General features: G+C 48.1%; 1 protein-coding gene across 1 annotated transcript; it reads left to right on the plus strand.

The window, feature by feature from the left end:
• The first annotated feature begins 665 nt into the window (after positions 1–665).
• Positions 666–18,512, plus strand: Hebp1 (heme binding protein 1). Its single transcript, XM_028894463.2, has 5 exons — positions 666–740; positions 2,348–2,426; positions 5,128–5,304; positions 6,513–6,693; positions 17,975–18,512. The coding sequence occupies exons 1-5, from the start codon at positions 666–668 to the stop codon at positions 18,147–18,149; spliced, it is 687 nt and encodes a 228-aa protein (XP_028750296.1). The 3' UTR covers positions 18,150–18,512.
• The last annotated feature ends 2,897 nt before the right edge of the window (positions 18,513–21,409 follow it).

Raw genomic sequence — 21,409 nt, forward strand, 5'->3', positions numbered from 1 at the left:
TCCCATTTTCATAATCACTAAAGGAGAAATAGCCTTTAATCAAATAAACACCCAGTGCTTCCCATCATGGAAAATTGTGTGGTTTAGTTCTTGTCCACAAAGACTTTATTTTTCAACTACAGCAGTGTCCCATTGCCGGACAGTAAAATCATGAGAGGCAAAATTTACTTTTAGTGCCCCAAGATCAAATTCACTCGACCAGAGTAGAGGGAAGAGACTAGAAAGAGACCCGCTGTCCCCCGTCACGATGGGGGAAGTGTTAATTTGCAGAACTTTGGTTCAGCCACACGTATATTCATGATTAAACCTGATGTAGACATATTTTTCTTTTTGTGGATTGTAATTTTTGTTTGTTTGTTTGAAGAACAAACACAAAGTTTGAGAAATACTGCCTTCCTGGATGTCCAGGAACACGCAATTCTATCATAGAAAGACATCGCAGGACAAGTGAACGGGGCAAAAGGAGAGCTACAGAAATGTTTGTCGTGAGTCTGAGCACCAGGGGAAGGTGAAGGCCACAGGACAGGGTCTCGGTACCAAGGACGGACCTTAGCAGAGAAAGGCTTTGTGTGGGAAGAGAGACTCGGACACCATGAGGTTTGAGCCGGGGAGGCTGGGAATGCGGCTCAGAGGTAGGGCTGTCAGAGCAGCATTGAACACCCATCATGGGAAAGCTGTTGCCCTTCGAGCCCGAAGAATGGGATCTACCCCTGGGTGGAAACACGCCATTGCCTCCCTCCGTAGGAGTTCATGCAGTTGGCAAGCTAGCCACCCAGCCAGGGGCCAAGGGACCACCCTCAGGAAGGCAGGCTTGCCATAAACCATACTAAAGAGATTGGAGGAATACGTATCCCTTTAATGAGATAATAACACACTTTTCCATCCCAGAATTCTAGCCCTTAGTAGCAGACAGAGCTGTAGTCAAGCCTGCCTACTTTTCTGGTTTACTCAGAAAAGCATGCCTTTAGTCCCATCACTCGGGAGCCAGAGGCAGGCCGATCTCTGTGAGTTCGGAGGCCAACCTGGTTACAGAGCAAGTTTCAGGACAGCCAGGGCTTGTCTCAAAAAAACAAAAAAAAAAAAAAGAAGGAAGGAGGGAGGGAGGGAGGAAGGAAGGAAGGAAGAAAGAAAGAAAAGAGAGAAAGAAAGAAAGAAAGAAAGAAAAGGAGAAAGAGAGAAAAGAAAAGCAACACCTTTCTTTCTTTCTTTTTTTTTTTTTTGAGTAAAACTGAAATTTATTATATGCCACAGTCGTCCTAGGGACCTCCATGCTATATATATATAGCCTTTATGGTTCTATGGGTTGTGGTCTGATTGTTCATTTTATATCTAGAATCCACCAATGAGTGAGTACATACCATAACTGTCTTTCTGGGTTTGGGTTACCTCACTCAGGATGATTTTTTCTAGTTCCATCCATTTGCCTGCAAATTTCATGCTTTCATTGTTTTTCTCTGCTGAGTAGTACTCCATTGTGTATATGTACCACATTTTTTTCATCCATTCTTCCGTTGACGGGCATCTAGGTTGTTTCCAGGTTCTGGCTATTACAAATAGTGCTGCTATGAACATAGCTGAGCATGTATCTTTATGGTATGTATCAGCATTCTTTGGGTATATGCCCAAGAGTGGTATGGCTGGGTCTTGAGGTAGTTCGATTCCTAATTTTCTGAGAAACCGCCATACTGATTTCCACAGTGGTTGTACAAGTTTACATTCCCACCAACAGTGGAGGAGTGTTCCCTTTGCTCCACATCCTCTCCAACATTGGTTGTCATTGGTGTTTTTGATCTTAGCCATTCTAACAGAGCAACACCTTTCTTTGTACTTCCCTGCCTCTCTTCCAAACACGCTTCCCCTCCCTTCAGCCTCACTTCTCTAAAGCCCCCCCCCCCATGTGAGGTGAGCTGTCTCATCAGGCTTTCTTGCGGGACCGCCAGCCCCCAAATCATGACACGGAGACTTAATCATTATAAAAGCTTGGTCTTTAGCTTAGGCTTGTCCCCAACTAGCTCTTACAACCAAAATTAACCCATTTCTATTAATATACATTCCGCCTCTTGGCTTTTCCCTCTCTTCCATTCTGTATGTCCAACTTACTCCACTCACTGGCGTTTCTCACATGCCTGGATTCATCTCCAGTTCCTCTCTCTCCCAGGAAGTTCCACCTATTCTCTCCTGCCTAGCTATTGGCCATTCAGCTCTTTATTAAACTAATCAGAAGGCGCCTGACAAAGACACATCTTCACAGTGTACAAAAACATTATCCCATAACATGGATGGCCTCCGTGTGTGCTTAAGTCCAATGGCATGGCTCTCCTTTCTCTGCCTGGTCTTCCTCCTTCAGGCTGCTGCAGAAACTCATAGCAATGAGTCGAAGAACCCCAAGAGGGACCCCCACTTCTTCAGTAACACAGCAACTCCAAGTGGGACACCGCAGATTTTATGATTACATCTTCTAGGGTCCCATCCCCAGCTCCAAAAGAAATAAACATAGAAATAGAAATAGAGAAAAGAGAGAATGATGGGACAGTGGCTAGCTCCATGGTAGAGCTACACACACACACACACACACACACACAAAAAAAAAAAACACAAAAAACACACACACACACACACACACACACACACACACACACACACACGAGCACGGCCCTGGGCTCCCTCCCTCTCGACACCAAAATAAACAAGACAGCGTTGGGGTGTTAGGGAGTCTGAAGCTGTTGAAGAACACTGAAGAACACAGCAGTCTTTCCCCTGGTGCTGCTGGGGACGCAGCCCAGGGCCTCACCCACGATAAGCAAGCACTCACTGCTGGGCTGGATCCCAGCCCTGCACCTTAACTCTTCCCTACTCACAGCCACAACACTAGAATGAGGCTGTTCCTGGGGTTTTCAGTTTCTGGGGGATTGTTGCAATTAATGATTTTTATTTATCTATTTATTTATTTATTGCTTGTTTTCTCCTTTCTGTGTTTTTCTTTACTTTTTCTGGCATTTCCTAAATGTTGAAGCGTCTGTTCTTTTTTGTTTTGATGTTAGTTCGTTAGTTAGTTCGTTAGTTAGGTGTGTGTGTGTGTGTGTGTGTGTTCATTCATGTGAGAGAGCACACCACAGCACACATGTGGCAGTCAAAGGACAACTTGTAGAAGTCGGACCTCACCGTCTACCACACAAGACCTGAGAACGAACTCAGGTCATCAGGCTTGGTGGCCAGTGCCTTTACCTGCTAAGCCATCACACTGCGGCCTCTCTTATTAATGCTTTAAATGAGTATCTAGGATAACAAGCTTCATTAGGAGATTTTCATCATGTATATCTACATATGTCATTATACTTTGCTCAAATTTGTTCCCAACATTTCTCCTCCTCCCTCTCCACATCCACAAAAGAAAACAAGATAGCTTGTCGTGACCCTGCTACTCTCTTTTAGACCTCTTCCTCTTCTATAGTCCGCACGCATGCCACGTGTGTATGTAGTGTGTGTATATAGTGTATGTAGTGTGTGTATAGTGTATGTAGTGTGTGTATAGTGTATGTAGTGTATATATAGTGTATATAGTGTGTATATAGTGTATGTAGTGTGCCACACATGAGGAAACGTGGTGTGTGTCTCCCCGAGCCTGGATTGATTCACTCAACATGGTGCCCTCCACGTCCATCTGTTATTTTCCTGCAGAAGTTGATTTCCTCTTCTTTACAGCTCTGTGTCCACTGCTCTGTTGGTGGGCATCTAGGCTGGCTCCATGACCGGGTTACTGTGATTAACACAGTAACAAGCATGGATGTCTGGACCTCTGTGGTGTGCTGACCTGGGTTCCGCCAGGTCTATTCCCGGGAGTGGCCTAGCTGGGTCATGTGACCTTAGTGTTCTGGGGACCCTCCAAACTGCTTTCCATAGGAGCTGAATCACTTTGCATTCCTTCAGCGTTTAAATGGTTCCTCTTTCCCTTCGTCCTCGCCAGCATGTGCTGTCAGGGTCATTTGGCTGCTGCTGTGGCTGCCACTGCTGCGGCCTCCTCTGCTCCTCCCTCCCCTCACCTCTCTGCCCCTTCCCCCCTCTGCCCCTCCCCCTCCCCCTCTGCTTTTCCTTTGTCTAGCTTCTTTGGGAATTTTTATTTGGTAGAACGGAGGATTTGGGTGAGGGTGTTTATTTTTTTTTTTTTGTTTGATTTGTTTTAATTATTATTTTGCTTTTTGAGACTGTAGCCCAGGCTAGCCTAGAACTCTTGCTCTTTCTGCCTCTACCTCCTAAGTGCCGCCAGCCTTCATGTCTCCTCTTGCTAACTCCCCTATCTCCTTCTCCTGTGGTGTTCTTAAATTTCCGGTATGTTTGCAGTAACGTTATCATCTAACCTTTCTGGGTTTTTTTTTTTTTTCATATCAGTTAGCAGATTTTAAAAGATTATTTATTCATTTTTTAATTATGTGTATGTGAGTTGGGGTACCCCCGGAGTCCAGAGGCATTGGACCCCCTGCACCTGTAATTACAGAGAGTTGTGAGCTGCCCAACATGGGTGCTGGGATCGAAACTTGGGTCCTCTGCAATAGCAGTTACACTCTTCATACTGAGCCACCTCTCCAGTGCCCCGTAGTTCGTTCTTTCTCTCTTTTTTAATCTCCAAAAGCTTTTTGATCTCTTGGTGTTCCATTTTTTTTTTTTTTTTGTGGTGTTTCCAGTATTCTGAGGTACAATAGCTTCTTTTTCTCCCTCAGAATATCAATCATAAAATTTCTTTGTTGTTTGGTAGTAGTGGTTTTGCTTTGAGACTGCGTGTCATGTAGCCCAGGCTGGCCTTCATCTTGTTATGTAGCTGAAGATAACCTTGAACTCCTATTCTGTTTCCACCTCCCAAGTGCTACAGTTACAGGCATGCGCTATCCCTTCCTACAGAATTTTTAAATAACTTTTGATATTCTACATTTACAAAAACCCTCAAAATCAGCCAAGTGTAGGGCACACGCCTGTAATTCCAGTACTCAGGGGAGGGAGCAGAGGCAGGTGGATTTGTGAATTTGAGGCCAGCCTGGTCTACAGCATGAGTTCCAGGATCTATGGTTCTTCATATGGAGTCTATCTCTATACCATCACCACCCACTCGGGGGAGTTCCTTGCTGCCGCTTTGAGCTCCTCTGTGCTCCTCACTGTGTCTCCTGACTCCCCAGGAAGAAGTCTCCTATGAGGAGAGAGCCTGTGAAGGAGGGAAGTTTGCCACTGTGGAAGTCACAGACAAGCCTGTGGACGAGGCCCTCCGGGAAGCAATGCCCAAGATCATGAAGTATGTGGGCGGCACCAACGACAAGGGTGAGCACCCCGAGGGACAAGGCTCTGTGTGAGCTCATGTCATCCCAGGGAGTTTCAGGGAGTGGCTATAGACACTGTTGTGCCCAGATCGCAAGGACCCCCAAAAGATCACCACGGAGACCGAATCCCACATAAAAGCAAAGAGCCTTTATTTCAAGCTCCAGAGCTCGGTCCCTCTGTCTGTCTGACACAGAGGTGAGAGCAGAGAGCCCTGAGCTCAGGTGGGGCAGAGTTTTTATCATAGCAGAGGTTGGGGTGAGGGGATTCCCAGGTCCAGGTCCAGGACCCTGATTGGCTGACAATTGTCTGGGGTATCTGTAAAACAAAAAAATAGGTGTGTGCTAGACTCAGGGACATCTGGCCACCTTATCTAATGGTTGGAATGTTTGGGATGCCAGGTACTTCCTCACCCCTGGGTGGATCCCTGGGTGGTCTCAGCTTAAGGCTTTTCCTGGATCTGGGTGTTGCCTGCCAGTAAGCCTGTCACAGAAGCTGTGTCTAGGCCCCTAAGCCTGTCATGGCTGCTGGGTGGTCAAGCTATTTTGGGGCCCCTTCACAACACCTGGACCTGCCTATTCCAATGTCATGTGCACGAAGCTCATGGCTGGAAGCTCTGCTATCAGATCACTCTGATGTCAGCCCAGCCTGCCTTACTGTGTGATCTACATGTTCTCTGTCACTAGATTCGTGGTTCTTTCCAAGTACGGAGCCGAGGCTCGCTCTCTTGTTTGATTGTTCACTGGGTCCTCGGATTGGGTGAATGGGCAAAGCACACCCATAGCAAGCTGAGTTCTGTGCAAGACATGATTGTCACCTGACTGGAAACTGCTGGCACTGGGCTGGAAACCTGTCAGCCCTCGGACTGTTAGCTGCAAAGGCCCAGCGAGCTGTGAGTGTAGCAGCCTCAGACTCAGTTCTGGTGGCTGAAGATCTGTGAACTCTAAGCCATTCCTGGCTTTAGGACATAGCGGCCCCTGCTGGCTGCCCCCCTCCTCCAGCCCCATTTCTGAAAAGATTATCATACTCTTATCTCCAGGATATAAAAGTAAGAGTTATTTGCACAAATCTAATTAGATATTTTTAGTGCCTGAAATGTTTGTTGCTCATTTCAAAAAAAAAAAAAAAAATTGCTTGGAAGAGAAATTAAATCCATGGCCCTCAGAGGCTGGGTCTAACGCCTGCTTCCCTCTGTGTTCCGATGTCTTCAGGAGTTGGCATGGGTATGACAGTCCCCATTTCTTTTGCCGTGTTTCCCAATGAAGATGGCTCCCTACAGAAGAAACTGAAAGTCTGGTTCCGGATTCCGAACCAGTTTCAAAGCAGCCCACCGGTTCCCAGTGACGAGAGCGTGAAGATCGAGGAGCGGGAGGGCATCACTGTCTATTCCACGTAAGGAGACGGGTCTTAGCATCCTCCGATAGCGCTTGAGGTCGCAGCCACTTGGATCTTCTCAGGGAACGTTTATATTGGCTGTTCACTGTTGCTGAATCGTGACAGTAGCCCACTTTAACTTCTTCAGGCCGTAGCACACATGCATTTGCAGCTCATCTGGATAAATGCCTGGGCCTGTTGCAGTATTAATAGGTAGAAAGAGTCGCCCTTAGCCTAAGATGAATACCCACCCGCATTATCCATTGCAGGGTCTTAGAAAAATCAAGGGATATATATAAGTCAATTGTAGTTTGGGCTCACAGATACATGGGAATATAACAACTGGGGGACATGATTTACACCCCACACTTCCTTTGAATGTGGAAGGGGAGGGAGTGTTTGTCAGAGCTGAACAGCCTCCACTCCGGCCCCCACCCACTTATTCCTGGTCTGTAGTCCTTTAAGCAAAAGACACACCCACTCTCTTGTCCTTCTGGTTCTGTCTCAAGGATTCCTTTGCAGTTACATTTCTTCACTATAGAAAGCAGTGGGGGCAAACTGTTGCCTGCTTCTGTTTTACTTTGTTTTGTTTTCTTAAAGCCGGGAATTGAACCCAGAACTCCATACATGCTAAGCTTGTACTCTGCCCTGAGCTACTCACATCTCGAGCCTGGTGCATGGTCCCTAGCCTGCCCTGCAAGTCAAGTCTCTTAGATAACTGGTGACCCTGTTTGTCTAAATCCCACTGTGTACCGGACATCTAACCCGGTTCAGAAGACCGGGATCTTCTTCAGGACTAACCATAGGTTGGGGATTGGGTTCTGCTCATGACCAACTTCGTGAAAATTAACTAGCAAATGATCTTGTGCTACAGTTTCTCTCCACTGCAAGCTCCCCAACCCATACAAAGTTGGCCAATAGGCTTCCCTGTTCCAATTCCTCCTCTGAGGGTGGGACTTCCTCCCCCAGAGCTAGCTTAGACTCATTCCTTAGAAGGCTGGAGTGTGAGCCTGCCTGCTGTGGGCGCTCTTTGCCCGGGTGAGCAGAGCGCCCCCCAGAGGACAGAGGTGTAATGCAGCCGTGCTGCGCCCAGGGAACCCTCAAGTCCTGTTTCTTTCTGCCCCAGTCCTCATTCAGACTCCCAGCCTCTGTGCAGAGGCTTCTGAGAACTCTAAGAGGAGTCAGGACTAAGGGAGGTCACTAAGGGACCCTGGATGCAAAATTTAAGGAAGCACTGACTCCTACGGTCACTACACAGCTCGGGAGTACATTCTTAGGGTGAACCCCGAGAATAAGAGCCTCCTTAAATCTCATGCCCTGGATGTCTACTGGTCTCACTGTCATCCTCAGCTCTGTCTTGCCCATTTTGGCAGTTTGAGAGGTGGCCTGGTGCAAAGTATAAGCTGCTATTATGTAGTATGATTCTCAGTTGTGCTGCAGAACAGCAAGATATGCTTTAGAAGTTACTAAGCCTCTTTAAGGCTTAGCTCCCCATCAGTTAGGCACTGCTGACATAACCAGCATCCTGGGGTTCCTGCGAAAGGCTGCCTGTTCGTAAGTCACTTAATGCTGTGACCTGTTATTCCTTATCTAGTCTGTCTTATCTGAAGACGGACACACTTGAGTCAGTTCACCCCTTACCTCAGCCCCAGAGCATGTCCTTTATCCTTTGGTCCAGTCCTCCCGCAGAAGCCGAGTCTCTTCTAAGTGATTGGTGACTCCGAATGTGTTAAAATCCCAGTGTGACAGGTACCCGACCACGAACAGAGGAGGGCGAGCATCTTCGGCAGAGGCAGCCACAGTTGCAGATGCGGCTCACCGCTAACCATTTGTTCATCCAGACTCAGAATAATGAGTTGGTACTGTGTTAGTTACTTTTCTGTTGTTGGGATAAATCCCATGGCCGGAAGTGGCTGGTGGAGGAAAGAGTTTATTTTGTCAAAGGTTCTAGGGGAGAGAGTCCATAAATGGTGGGTGATGCATGGCAGCAGGAGGCGGGAGTTAGAAGCTGAGAGAAGGCAACCTCAACAGGAAACACAAAACCGAGAGAGGAAAGAGGATGCGGCAAGACCGTCAACTCCTAGAGTCCGCATCCAGTGACATCCTTCCTCCAGCAAAGTTTCATAATGTCCCCAAACAGCACCACTAACTGGGGACCAAGTGTTGAAATAGCTGAGCCTCTGGGGGACAGTGTGCACCCAAACCACCACAGTATAATTGCTTTTGTCCCTAAATATTTTATGGAAATTCTCATGCTAAGCATGCTCTACTACTGAGCGGTACCTCAGCCACCTAAGAAAGACAGAGAGCAAAAGATGGTGGACGTTTGCACACACACACACACACACACACACACACACACACACACACACACACACCGCTCACCATGGAGGAGAGCAAAAGATAGTGAAACCATTTGCACCCCACACTCACCATGGATGGTCAACTCAGGGACAGTTTCCTGTCATACAGTGACAGGGAAAACACCCTAAACTACTTGTTTGAGTCATTCCGGGCATTATATGATTTCATCCATTATATGATTTATCCATAAATATTTTAATGGGACTACTGATATTTTTTTAAAATATAGTCATAATACTATACTACTTCTCAATGTTAACAGTAATCTGTTAAATTCTAGTAATATAAACTAGTTATTTATTTAGATATTTATTTGTTTATTTAATTACTTATTTATTTTGGTGCTTGAGGCAGGGTCTCATAATGTATTCCAAGCTGGCCTTGTTGTGGGATTCCAGGCATGCATGACCATGACTGACTGACCCATCATTTTATAGTTCATTTTTAAGGTTTATTTAAACCTGTGCATGCTTTGTGAGTTGTTATTGTCTGTGTGTGATATGTGTTCATGACTGTGGGCATGCTTGTTCCACACGTGTTGGAGGTCAGAGAAAAACTTCTGGTAGTCAGTCCTCTCCTTCTGATGCCAGTTTGGGGAATCAAACTCGGGTCATTAGGTTCGTATGGCAAACGCTTTTACCTGAAAGAGCCGTCTGGCCTCCATCAGTCAGTTTTCAGTTTTTTCAGCCTCTAATTCTCCACACCACAGAACGTATTCAGTTGCTCTTGTGGTTGGTGGATCACTGCCCCATTGTTTCCCAAAAGTCTCCATCTTCCTGCTTGCATCTATGCGGCATTTTAACACGTCCCTTTGCCCCATGTTGCCTGTAGACTGGTATTTGGTCCTAGAGATGCATTCAGATTGAGGCTTTGGAGTTTGGAGTAAAAGTATTTCCTAGGTGCTTAGCCCTGTTAGGGGCTCCCATGTCTCTAGGTACTGAGTTCTGGTGGACTCCTGTGTCTCTAGGTACTGAGTTCTGGTGGGCTCCTGTGTCTCTAGGTACTGAGTCCTGGTGGGCTCTCGTGTCTCTAGGTACTGAGTCCTGGTGGGGCTCCCGTGTCTCTAGGTGAGTCCTGGTGGGCTCCCGTGTCTCTAGGTACTGAGTCCTGGTGGGATCCTGTGTCTAGGTACTGAGTCCTGGTGGGCTCCTGTGTCTCTAGGTACTGAGCCCTATTGGGCTCCAGTGTCCGCTAACCTTGGATGTTGCTGTTTATGTGCCTGTCCCATTGAAGCTTACCAAATAATGTCCCCTGTTTGCATCTTCGTCTATCAGCTGGCATACCTCACCAAAGTCTCCCCTCTTGTCTGTTTGCTTTTACAAGGTAGAGTCATATAGGAAGAGCAGGCGCATGGCTGCCCTCTTCTCCTCCTCTGCTAGGCTTTAGAGTGGCCATTTCTTTCCCTGATGTCTTCCAAAGGCAGTGAGTGATCTTTCTCTCTGTCTCTGTTGGTTTGTTTTTGATTTTACTATCAACAGAAACATATGACTTACACATGCTGGATGCATTGCCCTACTTCACACTTGTTCTTTGTTGTATTTCATTTTAAATCTATTTATTTGTTGTGGGTGTAAATGCAGGTATGGGTATGCCGAGGAGAGGGTGTGAAGGTCAGGACAGCTTTGGGTATTGATCCTTGCTGTTCGCTTTATCTGAGACAGACTGTCTGTTCTTTTTCTACTACATACACCGGGCCAGCTGGCCTGCAAGCTTCCTGGGAGTCTCCTGTCTCCACTTCCTGTCACCCCAGTAGAGCGCTGATATTACAGGTGCTCTCGCTATGTGTCTGGCTTTTCTTGTGGGGACTGCAGACTCAAACTCAGGACCTCATGCAAGCACTTTTACCACTGAGCCATTTCCCCAGCCCTTCCCTCCCTTCATGAGACTGGCCTGAGGACTCACTATGAAGCCAGGGACGAACTTGAACTTCTGATCCCCACAGCCTGCACCTCTGAGTCCTGGGATTATAGGTGTGTACCACCATGTCAGGCTCTGAGGATTTTATTCTCACTGATGCTCAAATTGTCTCACTTGGGGCCAGTAGGGACCATTTTGGTTCGTGTCAGTCTCTTAATTCTTTGACACCTCTCTGCAGCTTCGTTGTCTTCCTTGTTTTCAAGCACATCTTGCTATTTCCTGCTCTCAAGCTAGAGTTAACCATCCTCCAAGGAACCTGGTTTCTTATGCTGGAAAAGGGCGTTTAGGTGGAGGGTAGATTAGGACCAGGGAGATGGCCCCGTGGGTGTGAACAGTCCACACAAGCCTGCTAACCCACTGAAGACACAGATGCAGTGTCACGCATCGGCACCCTCGTCACCCCCGAGGTGCGATGGGCAGTGGGGACAGGAGAACCATCTGGAAGCTCATAGCCCAGCTATCCTGGGCTTTACAGCGAAACAGCAAAAACAAAAGACCCCTGCCTTGACGAAGTGAAGGAGAGAATCAGCTCCCCAAGGCTGTCCTCTGGTCTCCATGTGTGCATCATGGCCTGTGCAAGCATGCATAATACACATGTGCAAATAAACAATTAAATAAATAAATACTAAAGGGTCGATTAAGGGGCTGGAGAGATGGGTCAGTTGATAATATTGCTTGCCATGGAAACCAGAGGACCTGCGTTTGGATCCCCAGCCCTGAGGTGACAAAGAAAAGGCCAGGTGCAGCAATACACATTTCTAATTCCAGCTGGGGAGGCAGAGACCGGAAGATCTCCGGGGCTTCTTGGCCAGCCACTCTAGGAAAATCGGTGAGCTCCAGGTTTATGAGAGACATCTCAAACACTAAAGTGGAGAGTAATAAGAAAGACACCCAGTTATCCACTGGCCTTCACACATGTGTGCATGCACACCAGCATCTACATACATGAACACACCTCTACACAACACACACATAACATGAATCCACAGGAGGGAGGGAGGGAGGGAGAGTTGAGCCAGGTCTGTGGAATTTTATGAACTCCAAACACATGAAGGTGGCACATATCTGTAACCATTCACTTGGGAGTCTGGACTAGAAGGATTACAAATTTGAGACTAGTCCAGGGAACATAGTGAAATCTTTCCTCAAACAAACCAAAACAAAATGTAAAAGTACCAAATTCTGCATTTATTTAGCCTTGCTCCAGGGATGAGTGTTTTATAACCAAACATATAATCCTAACTTATCATGAGGTTATTCCCACATTGGCCACATGGTGTCACCACAAATCAAATGTGCATTTGCATTCCCAGCAGGAAGCAGGGCTGATAAGACAAGCAACAGGACTATTTCTAACCCAGAAGTACTGTTTCAAATAATGCAGGGAGATGTCTGATGAATATGTTCTTCTTCTACAGCCTTGTAAAGAGGTGTTCACAGAGAGATTATACATTAATTAGCGGGACTTTTTAGATAAATAAAATGCCTTAGGAAAAAGGGTCAAACTACCCGAATACTTTTTTTAAGTCTTTGTTTGAGACAGGGTCTTACCATGTAGCCCGTCAAGCTATGACCAAGCTGACCTGGACTTCACAAGAGATCTGCTGGGATAAAAGTATGCACCACCATAATTGGCTACACACACACACACACACACACACACACACACACACACACACATGTAGAGTAGAGGTGTGCATGTGGGGGTCAACCTTCAGGACATGGTTCTCTTCCCACCATGTGGAAACCATTCTGGGGATTGAACTCAGGCTGCCGGGCTGGCAGCAAGCACCTTTGCCAGCTGTGCCCTCCCACAAGTTCTATCCGAATACTTTTAGGAATATAATTGTCCTCACACTGAGACCTGAGGTGACCTTCCATACTACTGTCCTCCCTTCGTCCACCAAGGTGAAAGCTCAGCCCTCGCAACTGGATTCTCAGAAAAGACTGACAGCAGAAGACAGTGGTGACTTTAGTGAGACTGTCCCCATCTTAGTGACAAGTTTGTGGAATAAAGAGTTGGAGCCAGGGATGGTGGCTCATGCTAGTAACTCATCACTTAGGGGGCAGAGGCAGGAGGTCCACCATAGTAAATTTCCAGGCCACCCTGGGCTAGAGTGTATTTGGATATAATGTCTACTGGATCCAAAAAGAAAAAAAGGAAAGAATAGACGTTGGACGGGCAAGGGGTGTGGCCCAGGGATGGAGGGCTTACGCAGCATATGCATGGCCCTTGGTTTGCTCCCCAGCTCTGCAAACAATAAAGAAGAGAGAAGGAGTTGGAAACCAGGAGTTTGTTGTCAGGTGACCCATGTTACAGCCGCAGTTCGCTCCGCAGCCATGACCACAGAATTGATGGCATACGGCTTCCGGTTTCCACGTCTGTAAGACAGATGCAAGAATGCCTCGCTTGTTGTAAGGATGAGATGGGATCACATGTGTAAATGCCTCCACACCAGTTATGCTGTGTTTCCATCTGCCCATATCATCTCTGTCTGGTGGCCAGGATGCCACAGAACTGAAGTTCTCTACCCTCTACCCATGGCTTTCATGCTCTGGCCTGGACTTTGTGCTCAAGGATGTTCCACACAGTCAGTACTTGTTCGGTCTGCCTGAATGAAATGCCCTCTTCCCTGTGGAGCTGAGACGACAGGCAGGGACTCTCCCGCTGCTCTTTGTGCTTGGCACACAGCCGCTGCATACAGAGCTACCGGTCAGCTTTTGGTCAACTTGGCACCATCTCGAGTCACCTGGTGTCTTAGTTAGCGTTACTGTTGCTGTAATGAAAGACCGTGGCTGAAACCAAGTTGGGGAGGGAAGGGTTTATTTGACTACACTTCCACGTCGTAGTCCATCACTGAAGAAGTCAGGACAGGAACTCCAGCAGGGCAGGAACCTGGAGGCAGGAGCTGATGCAGAGGCCATGGATGAGCCACTGCTCACTGGCTTGCTCTTCACGGCTTGCTCAGCCTGCTTTCTTATAGAACCCAGAACCACCAGCCCAGGGGTGGTCCCATCCACAATGGACTGGGCCCTCCCCCATCAATCACCAATTAAGAAAAGGCCCTACAGGCTTGCTCCTCTCCGATGACCCTTGCTTGTATCAAGTTGACATAAAACTAGACAGCACACTTGGGAAGAGGGAACCTCAATTGAGAAATTACCTCCATTAGACTGGCTGTAGATAGGTCTTTGGTATTTTCTTGATTAATGATTGATATGGGAGGGCACAGTCCACTGTGGGAGGTGCCAGCCCTGGACTGGTGGTCCTTGGTGCTATAACAAAGCAGGCTGAACCGGACAGTGGTGGTGCACGCCTTTAGTCCCAGCACTCGGGAGGCAGAGGCAGGCGGATCTTTGTGAGTTCAAGGCCAACCTGGTCTACATAGTGAGATCCAGGACAGGATCCAAAACTACACAGAGAAACCCTGTCTTGAAAAACCAGAAAAGAAGGAAGGAAGGAAGGAGGCTGAGTAAGCCATGCATGGTAAGCAGGCCAGTAAGCAGGCTTCCTCTAAGGTCTCTGCTTTCATTCCTGCCTCCAGATTCCCATCCTGACTTCCCTCAGTGACCGACTGTGATGTGGAAGTGTAAGCCAAATAAATCCTTTTCTCCCCCAAGTTGCTCTTGGTCAGCATTTTGTCACAGTAACAGAGGTAGGAAAAAAAGTAGGACACCAGCCATCTCTCTGCAGACTGGTGTTGACGTCTTGTTTAGGTTTTAGACGACAGTAGACGGTCAATCTGAGTCATTCCATGTTTTTCCTTCCTCAGTGCATGTTAGCATCACAGACGGCCTGAAAGACATGGTGTGAATATTGACCTCCTTGACTGACCGAAAGCTTGCCTCTTAGCCACCTCCTAACTGCCCTGGTCTTTTTAGTTAGCCTCTTGTTTCTGGAAATGTGTGTGTGTGTGTGTGTGTGTGTGTGTGTGTGTGTGTGTGTACATGTGCGTATGTGCGTGTGCCTCTGTGTGTCTGTATGTCTGTGTCTTTTGCTTCCATGGTAACCGCAGTCTCTGTTCTGACATTGGGTGAGATAAAAATACAGTGCCCTAGAGGACAGCTTCTTTGAAGACAAGGAGTTAGAAACTTATTAACAGGCTTACAAAAACAATTTAAGCACTTTATTTCCTTTTGGGAGCTCAAAGCACTTTACGAGACTTCCTCAGTGCATACTCAAGCATGCTTATGTATTTGGAGAGCTGTGGACACTGAGTTGTCATCCTGTGTGCAGAGGGGAAGCTGAGGCCGGCAGGAGGGAGGTGCTTGTTGGTGATGGCGGCTGAGTCACCCAGTGCTGGGCCTCTGCTGAGGGGCTGTGGTCCTGGGAGGAGCTGGCTGTCTGGCTTCTTTGTGTCTTTCTGTGACTGGGGCCATCGTGAGTTGATAAAAGGAGCAGAGAAGAGAGCACGTGCCTGTGTTTCTATGACCCTCCCAGCGTCGTTTGTTTTCTAGTCGTTTCTATGGGGAGGGAAGCAAGAGGGAAATTTTATTTTTATTACAAGCATCATGTTCTGCCCAGGAATAAATGTTAAAGAATCCGGGGTTTTTCAGGAGTGAACTTAATAAATTCCTGAGTGATGACATTCCTTTTATCACTCTCTACTGGGTGTCCTACTCCCAAGAGTCCTTTGACGGGTCCTATTTCTGTAGTCACCACGGAGGTGTAGGGCCCCTGGGAACAGCTCTTCCGGTACCTGGAATCACTCCTCGCTGTGACTGTAGCCAGCACTTCCTGAGTGGAGACACCAGTGCTCCTGCTACCAGACCCTTCGCTCTCCCCGTGAGCATCTCTGACCCCAGTTCTTTGCTGTGTCTGTGATTTTCACAGTGAGTATTAGCTTCCTTGTTGCTGTGGCGGAACACCGGACAGAAAGCAACTCAAGGGAGGAAGGTCTTCATTGGCTCAGTTTGAGAGGGAGTACAGTCCGTTACAGCAGAGAAAGCTGGAGGCAGGAGTGAGGCCGCCGGTCACCGTGCATGCCGCCATCAAGCCGAGAGCAATGGACGCCATGGATGCTCAGCTCGATTTCTCTCTTCTTCCCTTTTTATTCTGTCTGTGAGGTCGCACTGCCCACGCTCGCTCCCTCCTCAGTGAAAGATCTCTGGAAACATTCTTACAGGCCCACCCTGAGGTGTGTCCCCTGGGTGATTCCAAATCCAGTCAAGTTGACCAAAGTTAGCTGTCACACGGTGTCGGACACTCAGGAAGCGGTAGGTGAGGGCTGCTGAGGTGGCTTCACTGGCAAAGGTGTTGGCCGACAAGGATGATAACCTTGAGTTTAACCCCCGGTAGCCACACGGTGAAAAGAAAGCAACCGGCACAAGTAGTTCTCGGTCCCCCACACACCGTGGCACCATGCCATGCACACGTGTCACACACACACACACACACTCACACCTTAAATAAATAAATAGTAAGTAAATAAACATAACAAAAAAATCAGAGATAACTGCCATGTGAATATTCATCTATCTGCTTGCCCCAACACAGACCTGTGTGGCAAAATACTTGAAATTTGCACCTGCACCAAACATATACAAACATTTCAAAAAGCACATTGGGACAGTTGTGGTCATGGCATTGGTGGTGGTGGTGTTATGTGTGGTGTTTGTGGGGAGTGTGGGTGTGTGTGGGGTGTGTATGAGGGCATGCCATGGTGAGCATATGGATGTCAGAGAATGACTTGGAAGGAGTCGGTTCTCTCTCTGATCATGTGGATCCTGGGAATCCACTGGTCATCAGGCTTGGTTGCAAGTATTTTTACCAAATGAACCATTCACTGGCCCCACAAACTTTTCTTCCTCATCTTTATTCCCTTAAAAAAAAAATTTAACAGCTTTATTGCTAGGAAAGCCCTTGAATCTTCTCCTCTGCTAATCCAAGTCTTTCCTCGGAGAGGCTCTCAGTGGAGCAGAGCCCAGCCGTCTTCCTCTGCCCTCTACCCTTCCATCAGTTTTCAGGAAGAACCCAGCTGCGTTCCGTTGAGACCGGCTTCATCTCCCATGTCCCCTGGCTGTGGTTTGGACATTAGGATGAGCAATCCCTCACAGATGAAGTCCTGGGTGACCCTGTAATCAACAGGCTGAATGTTTGCAGAGCGTGACTAATCACTCGTAAAAGAGCCAAGCATGATTCAAAGAACTCCACCAAAAATAATGTATTATTGGGCCTCGTCTCAGCCTGGTGCGAAGTCAGATCTTGAGTCACAAAGCCCATTGGCCATGCGGGTGTGTTCGACTCTAACAAAGAGGTTAGCGTAGCCCAGATGTGGAGTGGGTATATTTAGAGCTGGCTCCAGGATGAGTTTTGGTGGCGAGGCAATGACACAAGACAGAGACTAACCTGGAAAGGGACGACTTCACTAGTCCCCATTTCTGCCCCCAAGAGAAGTAACCCAAGCTGAGGGGAGTCTCTTTACTTCCTAGAAAAGGAAGCTTTTATAGTTTTGCAAAGAAGTGGAGTGATTAGAAGAGGTGTCTTCGTTGGGGAAGCATGTGAAGCTTGCATGGGGTCCCTCCCAAGACACCCTTGGTTGGGCCCCAGCCTTGGTCAGCTCTGATCTAATGTAGCCACCGTGTGTCCCTGTTAGGACGCGCTCGGTCATGATAGCTGCCCTGCTTCAGAAGACACACAGCTGCTACCCCCACCATGACAGCCCCACCAGAGCTCCTCCTAGAGGTCCCTCCCTGCTGGTGACAGGCTAAGAAGAATTAGCCACTGAGGCAGCAGAGGGAGCCAGAGAAAGGGGTGAAGGGCCCTGGGACAGTCAGCCTCCCATAAGGCGGGCTCATATTTAGCTGCATTTCATTCCCCGGGTTACAGTTTTAGTTGCAATGTTGCATACAACACTCCTTACTTGAGGGGAAGAATAACAATGTTTGCATGGTTACAGATGAGGTCTCACCTCTCTGGCATGCTTATCCTAACCATGGCCATGTCTTCTCTCTAAAAGACTTGCCTTCCCTGCCTGATCATGTCCTTTCTTACCGGCCCTTGCTCTTCTATCTTCAGGCAATTCGGTGGTTACGCCAAGGAAGCAGACTACATTGCTCACGCCACCCAGCTACGTACCGCCCTGGAGGGCACGCCAGCCACCTACCAGGGTGACGTCTACTACTGTACCGGGTATGACCCTCCCATGAAGCCCTATGGACGTCGGAATGAGGTCTGGCTTGTGAAGACATGAGTCATTCTCTGAACTGAGAGCATCCTGGAAGTGTGCCACTGTGTCCCCCGACTTGGGGTCAAGAGGGGGCAGTGCTTCTCCAGTTCCAGCTTTCCTTCAAAACCCCTCACTGCCAGGTTTCTAAAATAAGCCAAGATTGGCAGCACCGTTCTTGTGGAGTTATAAAATCCTGTGGCAGATCAGAAAAATCTCAGCAGCATTTTCTCTGCCATCTGGGTCACTGAAAACTGATTTTTAAAAATTATCAAATTTGTATTTTTGTTAGTGAGGGAACATGTGATTTATGCATGAGCTTTCATCTATGATTCTTCTAAGAACTTTGTCTAGAAACCAAAAATACATATCTTTGACTTAAGCAGCAGAGACAATTCTAAGTATAATTTTTTCTTGGGTTCTATAGTCCTTTAAAAATATTCATTCTTGTGTGTGTGTGTGTGTGTGTGTGTGTGTGTGTGTGCATGATTGAGTGTGAACATGTGTGTGCAGGTACCCTCAGAGCCCATAAGAAGGCATCAGATCCCATGGAGCTGGAGTTACAGGAGATTGGAAGTCACCAGACTTGCATTGCTGGGAACTGAACTCTGGTCCTCTGGAAGAGCAGCAAGCACCATTGAGCCATCTCTTCAGCCCAAGGTTCACAGTCTTAACAGAGCACTGTTGATGGTGTTCACTGTATTGAGAGATCTGGAGTCTGCAGAGCATCCTCCCAGGCTCCCAGGGAAAGAGGCTGTGTTCGTGATCTGGATGCCTGGCTGTCTCTGAGCCCGTATTTACCAGGGCTTCCAGGCAGCACATCTGTGAACAATAGCTGAGGACAGGGTTTGCAGCTGTGGTCCACAGGGGTTTGCAGAAGTTTGGGAAAGCGGACGGAGAAGAAAATCACACTCGCACACACAGCCAGCCCTGGGGGCAGGAAATGTCACCGGGAGGATTTATTCGGTATGATGAGATGAGCTCAGAAAAGGCTGGAGTCCGGGCTCCTCAACTGAACAAGACAGGAATAAAAGGAACGAGCAGTGTGGCCTGCAGAGAAGAAAAGGGAGAGAAGGCTGTGAGCGCCAAGCGGGGAAAGCAGCTGGGCTGCAACAGGTTGTGGGTAGGTGAGGCAGTGAGTGAGCTTCGGGGTCACGAGGGGCACCGGGATCAAGCCCTGTCAACAGCCCTAACTTAGACAACTGTGAAGATCCCCCAGAGACTCGGGAGGCCACCTGTCAGTGTTTGGGTTTCTATGGCAACAGCGGGGTTCTGGGCAGTGCTTAGTAGGGGGAAGATGCAGAAAGGTGGGCACCAGTGAGAAGCGAGGAGAGACAATAGCCGATGATGTGTTCGCTGGAGGCTTCCAGCGTCCGTTGCTTCTGGGTCGCAGCCCCGGCTGTTTCTGAAGGTCAGCCTTGACTGCCTCGTGCACTGTTCCTGACTATGACGCTCACTTCACATCTTGGCTCTGTTGGGGGCAGTATCAGGATCCTCACAAAGATGAGGAGGTGAGGCCCGCCCCCCAGGCTTTCCCACTGAACCCAAGACTAAGAGAAGTGTAGCATGGGGCCTGAGGTCATGTCAGGCGGTTTGGATTTTTAAAAATATTTTATTGATTTATGGTGTGTGTGTGTGTGTGTGTGTGTGTGTGTGTGTGAGAGAGAGAGAGAGAGAGAGAGAGAGAGAGAGTGTGTGTGTGTGTGAGAGAGAGAGAGAGAGAGAGTGTGTGTGTGTGAGAGAGAGAGAGAGAGAGTGTGTGTGTGTGTGGGGAGAGAGAGAGTGTGTGTGTGTGTGTGTGGTGTGTGTGAGAGAGAGAGAGAGAGAGTGTGTGTGTGTGTGTGTGTGTGTGAGAGAGAGAGAGAGAGAGAGAGAGTGTGTGTGTGTGTGTGTGTGTGTGTGTGTGTGTGTGTGTGAAGAGGCCTTGGGATGCCTGACTTCTTACGTGGATGCTGGGATCCAAACTCAAGTCCTCATGATTGAGCAGCGAGCGCTCTTAACCACTAAGTCATCTCTCCAGCCCCAGTTCGGATTTTATCCCAAGCAAAATTAAAAGTACTTGTGTGGCATCAATTGGGAATGTGACCCCATTATATTTTGGGAGGAAAATTCTGCCCATGGTGCAGGAAATACAAGGAGGGGCGTGTGGCTGAGTCAGGAAGACCAGCTTCGTTGTTAAGGAAACAAACACAACCCCCTCTCATACTAAGACAACGCAAAGTCCGTTTCTGACACGCACAGCCCTGTACGATCTGTCCTCCACTTCCTGCTCTCCATCTCTTCCCCATACAGCCACGGCCACGGCCACGGCGAGTCCTCTGTCACCTTTTCAGGTGGCCGGGTCTCCTCGTCCCATTGATGGTATCTTGACCCCCCCTACCTTTTCAAAAAGCCTGGAACGCCCCTGTCTCTAAATCACCCTACCCTACCCCACCCCAGAGAGATAGTTAGGAATACACTTAGTGTTAGAAGAAGCTGGTAAGGTTTTCTTTTTTCACACAGCAAGAAATGCACACATAGGTTGAATGGCAGGTGCTTGCTTGTCGTCTCAGGGCTGCAAGACGGCAGAAAAGGTCCCAGGAGCAGAAGCTGCCCCTGCCACATCCGTAATCTCATTGTGTGAGAAACAAAAACATTTTCCCGAGTTCCCACAGCAGAGTTCCATTAACTGGCAAGGGCAACGTGAGCGTCAAGGTGTGTGTGCAACTCGGGAAGTGTGTGCCTTTGTAGTTAGGAAAGTCAGAGCCTGTGCGACAGTCTCAGAATGGCTTTGGGAGGACACATGGGGGAGTGGGCGGGTGTGTGTGCCCAGGTAAGTAAGAGAAGGTCGGAGAGCGAGGTCAGGTCTCAGAAGATCTGCAGGCTCTCTCTGCCCCCACCAGTTCCTTCTGTCTTTTAGCTCTCCCCTGAGCATGAATCTTAAAAGTTCTTATTAATAAAACAAACCTGGAGCCAAGTATTGAGGTGAAGCTGGAAGATCAGAGAGACAGAACAAGCCACAGCTAACCTCACCTGGCCAACTTCTCAGCTGACCTTGTTTCCTCAGACTGGAAGCTTCTGTGTCCTCATATCCAAATGGCTCTCAGCTGAACTGTGCTGCTCAAAACCTAAAAGCTTAACCAGCCAAAAATGCTCTAGTTTCTGGTCCGCACGCCTTATATACCTTTCTGCTTTCTACCACCACTCCCTGGGGTTAAAGGCTCAGCTTTCTGAGATTAAAGGCGTGAGTCACCATGCCTGGCTGTTTCCAATGTGGCCTTGAACTCACAGAGATCCAGAGGGATTTC

The sequence above is a fragment of the Peromyscus leucopus genome, chromosome 3, assembly GCF_004664715.2.
Source record: "Peromyscus leucopus breed LL Stock chromosome 3, UCI_PerLeu_2.1, whole genome shotgun sequence".
NCBI lineage: Eukaryota > Metazoa > Chordata > Mammalia > Rodentia > Cricetidae > Peromyscus > Peromyscus leucopus.